The sequence below is a fragment of the Glycine max genome, chromosome 12, assembly GCF_000004515.6.
Source record: "Glycine max cultivar Williams 82 chromosome 12, Glycine_max_v4.0, whole genome shotgun sequence".
NCBI lineage: Eukaryota > Viridiplantae > Streptophyta > Magnoliopsida > Fabales > Fabaceae > Glycine > Glycine max.
The window spans coordinates 6,503,892-6,516,041 of NC_038248.2; the positions used below are offsets into that span (position 1 = coordinate 6,503,892).

The window sequence follows — 12,150 nt, forward strand, 5'->3', positions numbered from 1 at the left end:
ATCTTCTGTACTTGCTGTATATTAAGCAAGCTGATGATTAATTAGGCTGAAGTACCTTTGGGTAAACATGGTTATGAATAGGTTATCTTTTTTTTTTAATTGATAAATAATAACGAAATTATTGATCAACTATTTAAAGTTGGGGTTTATTGTTAGTTTTATACTCAAATCTATCCATGGATAGACCATCGGTGCCAATTTATGACTAATCTAAAAAGAGTTTTGTGTCCACAAAAGTGTCATGTGATGGAGGCAGCCTTTTGAGAACTTCATGATGACCTTACTTTCACTTAATGATGACCATAATACTTTCTATGTATACCTCGAACTTGAATGACCATGTTACACATCAATTGTACAGGCTCGTAAGTACAACGGTTATGATTAATTTGGCTTACTTTTCGGTTGTGCTCAGTTGGACCAATGAAGAGAGATGTCGATGTAGAATTCGATAGGACCCCATATTATTAAATGAAATGATCTAACTAATATATAATTTCAAATAATTTGTTTATTTTGTATTTTAATGATTTTAATTATACTACTTTTATAATCGAACATCGATTATCCTAAAGCAAGCACTTTTATCAACATATTCAATTAAATAAAGAGATATGCGTGAAAAAAATGTAATTAGAATGAAATTTTTAGCAAAAGTGATCATTTTTTTTACATAAATAAATTAATTATTTATAAAGTTAGTAAATATTTTATACTAATAATAATGTATTAAAAAAATTATAAAAGAGATTTTACAACAAGACTAACATAACCGGTTTTTACTCATGGCAAAGAGTTAAAAATAACTATGATTTTACACAAGTGTGAGATACATGTACTTAATCAATAATTTTATTACTATATATTTTATCCAAAACTTATCATTGAAGCAAAATTATAATATATAATATATAAAATTTTAATTTAATAAAAATTATTCCATTCTTTATTAAAGTATATTAAAATTGACATAACATATATGAAATAAGAAACATTTTACTCCTATCAAGATCTTCTTTATTTTTTACTTTTTTATTTTTTTCATATTTATATATGTGATTTAATGATAATATTTTTTTGTCTATATTAAGATATTCTTGTTATTTATTATAATTGTATTTTCTATTTATATTTAACTTTATTTAATCAAACATAAATTTTTTAAAGAATTAAATTATATAGTAAAGATACATAATTAAATAAAATGGTAGTATTTTCTATTTTTAAAGATATTTATGTATGTAATTTATTGACATTATTTTTTTATCTATATTATGATAAATAACATAAATATCTTAATATGGATAAATAATATTGTCACCGAATCACATGCATTATTTTAAAAGATAAATATAATGTATAAAATAAAAATAAAACTTATATAAATATACATATTCTAATTTATGTAGAAATAGATTTTAATCTTATATATTATATTTTAAAAGATAATATATAAGATTATAAAAATATAATAAATTAAAAAAAAAATTGAATTTTGAACTATTTTTGCATAAAATTTATATTCATAATATATTTTACACCAAATATTTAAATAAACACTTGAGTGTATTGATAACATAGTGTGTTTCTTACTTCAAAGATCATGGTTCTAGTCCATGACACTTTGATGAATGAAAAATGTGAAAATAACAACTGATACAACAATATACTATTACTTAATATATATGATATTTTTATTTAGAAGGTTGTTGTTTGTTGATTTTTATTGATTTCATTCATTCATTGGACCTGGCAACACTTGAAGTTTTACCACAAATGAGACATTTGTATTAGGGACACTTGCATTTATACCACCACTAATCGGTACTGCATTAGACCACCTCCAATTTGTCTTGCAACTCTAATGATTAGAGCTCCCTTTCTAAGTGGACCATTTCCAAGAATGAACCAATTAAATTTCATGAATTACATTCCTATACCACATTTCTAGCATCCTAAATCTCTTTCTAAGTGATTCATGGAAACAACTTGATATTTTAGATGATTAGGCTGTGATGAATAATGTGTCATTTTTTTTGTTATTTTTTTTTAAAAAAACTAATTATTTTCTTAGCTTGTTCTTTTGAAATTTCTATTGTGATAGTATTATGTTAGGCTTGTGGGTAAAATGATGGATGTTAACTCATAATTTGTTTTTTTTTGTATTGTCATATTAGAAATTTTGCTGTATTTGACTATATTATAAATAGAATCTTAAGCTCACATTTATAATTCACGAAAGTGTTATGGACCATTTTGTCATTAAGCTATATCATTGGGAACCAAAGTGTTATTGCATAATAATGTATTAGCAAGATATTAGGAAGAAAAAACTTATTCTCAAAATATTCATTAGGTTTGAAAATAGAAAAATCAACATTTTAAAAAAATTCACTAACATTTCAATATTGTTGACTAACGTGAAACGTCTCCTTGCACAAGTGAATCTATCATTTCGGCCTTCATGTGCCATGTATGCACTCACTATTAACCGAAACAAAAACAAGTTAACGATTGAACTAAATTGTTGGTATTTTTACACATTTATTGACTAAATTATTTATTTCCACATTACATGGATGAAATTATCACTGAATGGAAATTATAGGGATGAATTTGACCATTTATACATTGCATTTGACATGCAATATAAAAAAACTATATATTCATTAATTATTATTTAAAACAATAGGTACTTAACAATATCCCATAACAATATCCGAGTGGATTTAGACAACTTTTACCTTAGTGTTAGACTTTTGTATTTTAGAGGCAAATTGCCCTAATAGGGCTGGTTTTACAAACAAATTTTCATTATGGGTCTGTTTTAAAACTATTTACAGGATGGTGTTGTTTTGCACGTAAAATTAATGTAACCCGCCAGCAGCAATGGCGAGTTGTCCCTGGATGTTTCACGTGGCAGTGGACTCGCTAGCAGCAATGACGATTTAGGGCCAGTTGGTTACGCCAGTTTGACTGGCGATTTACCCAGGGTCAGGCCTGAAGCTTGCAGAGCAGCAGCCTTTCAGAGGTGCAGCTGGTTACGCCAGTTTGAATGGCGAGAAGCGTGCAACAGGTCTCGCAAGTTGGAATGACGATAAGCTTTTAAAAATGCAACGACCATTTCCTACAAGTATTCCCTATAAAAGCCATTGAAATGGATCATCAGTCATGTTCTCCAGTTCACGTACCAGCTCAAATAATATTATGAGTGTGTGTTTGGCTTGTGTTAGTGGGAGAAGCTTTCCTCCTTGTGCTCCTTCTTGCTCGTACGTGGTTCCTCTTCGTGGTAAGTGTTTTTTAACTCATATCTTCAAATATATATTAAGTTAATTTTAGTTGATAGGTTAATATTATTTAGGTTAATAATATTTAAAATAATTAATCATAATAAATGAATTCAAAATAAATAAATCTAATCACAAAAAGCCTCTTTACTGGAACTTCACATTAAAACTTTATTCTAAAAAATATTATTAACTTCAAATAAATATGATGACAGAAAACTTAAAAAACTTAAACGATTTCAAGGTAGTAATTTTAAAGGTAGAATAAATCATCAATCAAGTTACTATTATAAATAATTAATCTTAACAATAAAAAATAAAAAATACTACGAATACATTAAAATAAATATGATGCTAGAATCTTAAAAGTAGAAATTTAAAAAGCCATGAACAAAGCATCAAAGAACGCTTTCAAAGTAGACATTTTAATTAGATTACAAAGCATCAACAAAGTTATTATTATAAAGGCACACGAAGAAAACATCAACGCCGAGCTAATCTAATTAAAAAAAATACAAGAAACTTCATATTGAAAATTTTTTCCAGACTCAAAATAGTTACTTCAAATAAATATCATGTCACAATTATTTTTTTTTATTTTAAACACGGTTAAAGTTGAATGCTCAGAAATTTTTAACACACACGAACAATGCATCAACACCAACCTAATCTAATTAAAAAAAATACTACAAACTTCATATTAAAATTTTTTTCCGGACTCAAAATACTTACTTGAAATAAATATGATGCCCCAAATTTTTTTGATTTCAAACACAGTTGAAGTTTAACTTGAAGGCTCATAAATTTTTAACACACACTAACAAAACATCAATACCAACCTAATGTAATTAAAAAAATACTACAAACTTCATATTTTAAATTTTTTTTCGGACTCAAAATACTTCAAATAAATATGATGTCACAATTTTTTTTTTATTTTAAACAGAGTTCAAGTTGAAGCCTCAGAAAATTAAAACACACACGAACAAAGCATCAACACCATGCTAATTTAATTAAAAAAATAATACAAAATTCAAATTCAAACTTTATTCCGACCTCAAAATAATTACTTCAAAAAATAAATTTGATGGCACGCACTTGTTTGATTGAGAACTTTGAACGCTTGAAGGCTCAGGAACTTAAAACTGTTGCAGAAGACAAATTTGGAAGTTCAGAAATTTTAAAAAATGCACACGAAACCATAGGTGGAAGAAGCAACTATTTAAGCTACACGTATGTCGCCAATGGTTTTGGCGTAATGCAAAGCTATATCACCAATGGTTTTGGCATAATGCATAGCTATACCCTAGCCTGCTGCCCTAGTCTCTGCAGCCCCTGCCCCATCTGACCCTAAATCGCCACTTTGACTACGACACCAGTGCATGGCTATGTCGCCACTGCACCTGGCGACACCACTGTTCAGGGCCAACTCGCCATTGCTGCTGGCGAGTCCACTTACACGTGGAGCATCCAGGGACGACTCACCATTGCTACTGGCGGGTTGCATTAATTTTATGTACAAAATAACACCATCCTGGAAATAGTTTTAAAATAGACCCATAATGGGAATTTGTTTGTAAAACCAGCCCTATTAGGGCAATTTTCCTATTTTAGAGCCATCATTACAAGAATAAGAAGAATTTTACTTATTTGGGTATATAGTTAAATTTGTCTTTGAAAGTGTAATGTAGTGATAAATTGATTCCTGAAAGATAAAAAATAATATAAATTTAGTCTCTGAATATGCAAAAAAACATAACAAATTAGTCATGTTTTTAAATTTGTAAAATTATTTTATCATTAAGTTGTAATGTTAAAGATCAATTTAACAATAAGTTATATTTTTTGAGAGATAACATGATATTAAGTTGCAAAATTTATAAACTAATTTATTGTTAAATTATTTATAAAACTAATTTGTTACAATTTTTACTCATTCAAAAAATAAATTTAAATTTTTCATCTTTAAAAATCAATTTTTCAATGTCTTGCAACTTCATGGACCAATTTATTTGACAATTTATCCTACTTATTTATTCTTACGTTTTTTTATGTGTATTTATATTGTTCAAATATCAAAATATATTTAATAATCATCACGAAATAATTTACAATGCATCCTTACATGAATGCAATAATCATTACTCGATTATTTTAAATGTTATTATTATTTTGGCAAAGAAAAGCTTTTTTTAAAAAAAAACATAACTTTGATATATTTTAATGTCAGAACAGACTTTCCTAACAAAATGTTTCATTTGAATGATTGACTGATATTTCTTAAGTATATTATTATTGATTTGATCTTTAGGTAATGCATATGAAAAATATCTGTCAGAAATAGTCAACAAGTCAATTATCAGTTAAATGAATCTTAATTTAGATTTCGCCAACAGAATACCAAGGTTAATTTTTTCCCCTTTTTTATTTGATTATTCAGTGCATTTTGTTCTAAAATGGTCTATAGTTAAAGTTTCACTTAAATTATGTTTTGAAAAATCTTATCCTAAAACATCATACCAAAAAAACATGCCCTTTTCTATGCCATTAGATCCTTGGAATCCATCTTCATTAGGTGAGTTAATCAATGATTTAATAGAAAAGGAAAAAGATATTTAAAAAAAAACAAAGAAAAGAAAAGGGAATTACTTCTTCTAATTAAAAAGAGAGCGTGCGTCGAAAGAACTTCGCCCTCCTTTTTAAAACAACCATTTTCACAAAACGACGCCGTTCATGATAGGTTCTGCCTTCTGCGGTCTCGAAAAACTTAATGTTCAGTTCAAGATTGAGAGAGGAAGCATTTCGTCCGTTATTTGCCCGGAAGAGGAGGCAGATAGCCACGTGTCACGGAATGATAATAATCGCTTAAAAAATAAATACTTAATATTTAAATTATTTAATTTTACGTTACGGCAGTTTCCATGCAGACGTGTCAACATTTATTAATTCTAAATCACCGCTCTTTCTTTCTCTCCCTCCCTCCCTCTCTCTCTCTGTGCTTCCATTTTCGTTGTCATTATTCTCTCTCTCTCTGAATTTTCTTTTCTTTCTCTTCGCGTTTAGGGTTTCGTTTCCTTTACTTCAAAATCAAAAGCTCAGCTTCACCGGTACGTTCCTTTTCACGCTTCAACGTTACTGTTAGATCGCAATCGCTTAAAATCGCGTGCTGTTTTTGTGTGTTCCGTTGCTGAATTGAATCCTCTGGATTCAATTTTGTTTGGTTGTGCTTCTTTTTCCTCGTCGGAAATTTGTGTGTTTAGCAATGCGAATTTGATTTCCGTTTGGAATGATTTTCATTTTATCTCCTCTGTGGCGCGTTTCAGTTTCTGAGCGAAATGGTGAGAAACGAATTTTCGAATTTCCTTTTCCGGAGTCGAAATGACAACTCCGACGTGGTGAGCCGAATGGCTTTCGTTTGCTGAGCTTCGCTGAAATTATGGAATCTGAGAATTTTTCGGTTCAGGTGTTTTTAGTGTAGCTATTTATAATTTTATTGTTTTATTTGGCATGTTTTTGTTATATATATATATATATATATATATATATATATATATATATATATATATCTATATATATATAATTCTGATGTTATGGCTACGAATTTCGATTGTGAATTTGAAAAAAGGAAAGCAAATTGATGTGTGTGTTTTTCTTCCTTTTTTTTTTGGTGCAGGATTAAGTGTAGGTAGCGGTGATACCTTCAATTGGAAAATTTCGAAGTTTGGATTTCATTTCCTTGATGGGGATGATGGTGGCCATGATATTGGCAAGGAGAGTAACGGTGTTGGCTGATGTGATGGGTGAATCCATGAAAATATAAAAAATATCTGTTTGAATGAAGATGAATTTGTTTTTTCCTGCCATGTTACGGAATGCAAATTTTAGTGCGTTTGAATGAGGTGGGTTGAAGAGATCTGTATGCTTGCTAGAAAAGTAATCCAGGAATGGCTATTGCTGGTCTACACAGTGTGTCTGTGCTCGACTCTTCTTTCCTGAGGGACTCCCGTTCCCAGTCATCTGGGAGAGGTGGAGATGGAAGGCGGGGAACCACCCGGTCATCTTCGCTCTTGCAAATGTGGCGAGAGATTGAGGAAGAACATGTGGTGAATCAAGTTCAAGGAAGACCTGATGAAGTACCTATTGAACAAAGGAGGGATGGGTTGGTTGCGGACCCTTCACAAGACATCCAAGAAAGAAGGCAGCAGCATGTTTTAGAAGATGCAGTTTTGGGTGAGAATGAATCTGAAACATGGTCACAGTCGCAAAGTCAGAATGAATCCCATGATGGTAACGAGGATTTAAACAATTCTAGCTGTGATAACTCTTCTGACTTGGGAGAAGTTGAAAGGGAAAGAGTGAGGCAAATTTTCAGAGAATGGATGAATAGTGGCGCTAGGGATCATGCATCAAACATTTCTGGAAGAAATAACGGTTCAAGGGGAGAATGGCTTGGGGAAACCGAGCAGGAAAGGGTGAGAGTTATTAGGGAGTGGGTACAAATGAGTAGCCAGCAGAGAAGTGTTTCCTCTGGGGAAAACAGGGAAGAACCATCTGCTGAAATTGATATGCAAATTGAACGTGTGCGTGATGGACTCGTTGTTAACCAGATTGGGGGCCAAACTGAGCATACACGGAGGGGCATACGTAAATTATGTGGCCGACAAGCTATGCTTGATATGCTTAAGAAGGCTGAGAGAGAAAGGCAAAGAGAAATTCAGGAGTTGTTGAACCATCAGGCCGTGTCACAATTCCCCTATCGAAATCGCATTCAGGTTTGTCCAATAAATGATTAATATTTTCTTTTTGTATTATTATCCCCTTATCCTGTATCATGTGGTTATTAGCTGTGAAGTTTGGGTTCGGAGCTTTCAGCTTTGTTACTGTGAACTGTGTAAGAGATTCACATCAGTTGAACCAGACAGTACTAGTGAGTGAGCACTTTGGCTATACTCTGAATTTCAAGGCAAAATTTAAGTAATATATAATTTCATTGTTGGGATAGTAAACATATATTTAAAATCCCAAGTACTAACGTGAGGTAACTATAAAACATTCCTAATGCAGAAACAATCTGAAATACAATAATTTAGAAAACCTAGAAAGGTAATACCAAATACTGTAAATTTTAATCCAATCAAGCATATTTTAAAATTTAGGAGGTGATTTAAATCCTGAGCTTTGTCCTCCATTTGATGAATGTTTGTTAAAATGTTTACAGGCATTGCTTAGAGGCAGATTCTTGAGAAATGATAGACCTGTTGATAATAACAAGCCCCTTTCTGTTGCAGAAAGTGAATTGGGCTTCTTGAGGCGAAGACAAACTGTATCAGGTCTAAGGTATGAATTTCTTTATGACATTAAGTTGATGATTTCAACTACATTTTTTGTTGCATTGTTTTTTTGTCTTTATGCAAGTTTTTACCAGAAAAAATGTATGACATATAGTGCACTGGCACTCTTGTGTTGGTCTATATAACTTTTATTTGATCACTTAAATATACATGCTGACCTGTACTGATAATTGCTATATCCATCTTTTGAATGTTCAACTGATATATTTATAGCATTTAAATTACTAATTTTGTATATTTTGGATTCAAATGCTCCTTTTTTTTCTGAGTTTTTTTAAAACAAAGGTCAGATACTAATTCTTTTTAGTTGAAAAACAGAGAAAAAAATGACTTATTGACAATTGAATACAACTGCCTTATGGGGTTAACTGTGTAATAATATTTTAAAAGATTCCCTCCCTGCTTTGATCTTGCTAAAGATGGGTAAAAGTAAATATTTTCTCTATTTTCTCTTAAGCCCATTGATTCATGTTTTTTTTGTTACTACAACTTGTGTTAATTATTTTAGCCTCATCTTCATTTTAATTATTTTAGATTTTTGTTATATGCCAATGATGTTAACTTCTTCTGAACAGGGAAGGATTTTTCTGTAGAAAGGAGAACAGTGGTTGCAGTCAAGCAACCAGCAATGCAGATACCTCATCTAATGTTGAAATTGATTTTAATACAAATGAACAAATGGGATCAAGCAGTTCACATATAGTCCCAATTGTACATCCTGAACAGTCTGACCCTAATCACAGAGGAAGCAATAGACTTGGGGTATCAGGCAGCCAGAACTGCGTACGAGGTACCGCGTGTGAGAATTTGGATTGGCAAGAATCTACTGCTCAAGCAGATCAGTTGCAGCATTTGCCAATTGAATCACTAGATTGTCAATCATCATTCAGCGCTTGTGTTGAAAGAGGGGACAACCCTGAGCAAAATGTTGATGTGATGCCAACTGAAGATGCTGCTAATGAAATTACCCAACAAAGCTTGCGAATTGAAGATTCAGAGCATAGTAATAATCAAGAATTCAGTGAGGTGCATAATGAGCCGTCTGAGCTGGGTGGTATAAATAATAGTCAAAACAATTCTTCAAATTACAACATTCATATGGAGGATAATGTTGTTGATGATGTAAATTGGAATGAATCTGGTGCTCTAGAAGGAGAACAGCCAGAAGAAGTTTTTGAAAATGAAGGAAGTGAGTGGTATCAGAATAATACCGAATGGAGAAATAGCACTGAGGAAAATGTCGATGATAATCAGCTCAGCAATACAGCAAATGAGTGGCCTGACAACAGTTTGGCAAACGAGGATGGAGAAAACTCTCGTCTGCAAGAATCTCATGAAGTGTGGCAAGAAGATGGTGGCTTCCAAGAGGCTGTGGAAAATTGGTTGGGAGGACCTTCTGATCATGAAAGTGCTCCAGTTGGTAGAATTCGTGGATTTTATTTTCCTGAAGATGACAACGTGTACAGTGTTGAACTCAGGGAACTTCTTAATAGGTATGTAAATACAAGTGAAGAGTTACTGCAATTATCTTTCTAACATGAAAGTTATAATCTAGAGTAAATCTTTCTGTTCATCTTGCAGGAGAAGTGTCTCTAACCTCCTTCGCAGCAGTTTTCGTGAGAGTCTTGATCAGTTGATACAGTCATATGTTGAAAGGCAAGGTCATGCTAACATTGACTGGGAATTTCAAGAAACAACTCCTTCTTCTGCCTCAGTAGAGCAGGACCTTGAGCAGCATAGTAGGGATCAAATTGTTGGCCAGGAGGAGGTTACTGTTAGTCCACTTAACCTGCCCTCTTTACCTATACCACCTCCTCTGCCTATTTGGGACCAGCACCACCATCGTGACAACTGGTCACAGAATGACATAAATAATCAGCGTCTAGTAATCGTGAGTAAATTTGCTTTGTGCTATGTTCAATATGCTCTAATAAAGTGAAGATTAATTTTTATGCATTATTGGTCCTGTAAATGAGTTTTATTTGATAATGTAAGTTATAAAATTTATTTGTTTTCCTGATGATTTTATCATGCTATGATTTATAGGAACAAAAAAGTTGAAATTTACTGGGTATCACTATTTTTCCTTCGCTGATGTTTGCAATGGTGTAGATAGTAGATTCTTAACTTCATTTTTTTTATATTTATAAATGTGTTGTCATTTAAATGATTCTCTGATTTGTCTTTTTGACAGGATTGGGAGATTATTAATGACTTGAGAATTGACATGGCTCGATTACAGCAAAGGATGAATAACATGCAGAGAATGCTGGAGGCTTGTATGGATATGCAGCTTGAGTTGCAGCGATCTATAAGGCAAGAAGTTTCTGCAGCCCTAAATCGCTCTGCTGGTTCATCAGGTTTGCTATTTCTCTTACCACTTCACATTCCATTTGCAGGGCTCTTTTTCCCATTCAACTGAGCTGTGATTTTTTAAAGAAAAATAAATTTTGTCATATTGCTTTCTGGGAAGACTAAGTTAAATTTATTTCAGGAATACATGATTGCGAGTCACCAGAAGATAAATCTAAATGGGAATGTGTGAGAAAAGGACTTTGCTGTATATGCTGTGAAAGCAATATCGATTCTTTGTTGTACAGGTAATATACATAACCGGTTGGACAGATTTGTAGCCAATTTGCACCTCAACCTGATTGTAATCACTAAGAGTATCCTTGTGCTTCTGTTGCAGATGTGGTCATTTGTGTACATGTTCAAAATGTGCCAATGAGTTGCTTCAAAGCAGAAGGAATTGCCCAATGTGTCAAGCTCCTGTGGTGGAGGTGATACGTGCTTATTCTATACAATAATTTGACATTAATATAAAGGTCACACTTTTAACAAAATACAGGATTCTAACAAATTTTATCTCCCGGACGTTTCCAGGTACTCTTTTTCGTATTTTTTTATATATATATTTCTTACTGTGATTACTGTATTTATGTCGAGTGCACCAATGGAACACATGATGGCATTTTTTTGGGGCCATGATTCTCATATGAATAAAAAATGTATGTCGTTTATGAAGTTTCAGTTTTGCACTTTGTGGTTTTGGGGATAGAGATTTTCGTCATTTTAATTCTAGGTAGCTAGATGGTGCCATGGTGGTTATAAACTCTTGGAGATGAAAACTGTCTCTGCATTATTTTTGTGTTTGTAATGTTGCTCTGAAGTTTTAAACTTCTGTTTGGGCTGTACACTACATATATCAAAATCAGATTGGTTTTGCTCTGAAGTGGGTCAGCATTGGTCATCAGATCAAACCTGCACCTTCTCTTTCTAGGTAATGCAGGTTTGTTTGTTGAAGTGTGGTCTGATGATTGGTAGAAGTTTCTTGACAAATGACAGCATATCACAACTAGAAAGATTTCGTTGGATCAAAAATACCATTTCGAAATGTTCTTTTTGTTCTTTTTGATTTTTTATCTTTTGCTTGATTGGCAGTTTGGTAAGACAATGATATTGACATCCCTTTTTACGCAATGTTTCACTTTTTTTAATCCACGTAACTA

The 12,150-nt window shown here is 32.2% G+C and overlaps 1 protein-coding gene across 3 annotated transcripts; it reads left to right on the forward strand.

Moving 5' to 3' along the window:
- The first annotated feature begins 6,213 nt into the window (after nt 1–6,213).
- On the forward strand, nt 6,214–11,869 carry LOC100804184 (uncharacterized). 3 transcript variants are annotated; one of them, XM_006592229.4, is made up of 9 exons: nt 6,214–6,394; nt 6,611–6,750; nt 6,961–8,059; nt 8,506–8,624; nt 9,214–10,131; nt 10,220–10,529; nt 10,833–10,998; nt 11,133–11,238; nt 11,331–11,869. In XM_006592229.4, exons 3-9 carry the CDS (start codon nt 7,232–7,234, stop codon nt 11,446–11,448), a joined length of 2,565 nt encoding a protein of 854 aa, XP_006592292.1. In that variant the 5' UTR covers nt 6,214–6,394; nt 6,611–6,750; nt 6,961–7,231; the 3' UTR covers nt 11,449–11,869. The 3 variants fall into 3 exon arrangements, with proteins under 3 accessions (XP_006592292.1, XP_006592293.1, XP_040863377.1); XM_006592230.4 differs by lacking the exon at nt 6,611–6,750; XM_041007443.1 differs by lacking the exons at nt 6,214–6,394; nt 6,611–6,750 and adding an exon at nt 8,132–8,214 and having other exon boundaries at nt 8,000–8,059.
- The last annotated feature ends 281 nt before the right edge of the window (nt 11,870–12,150 follow it).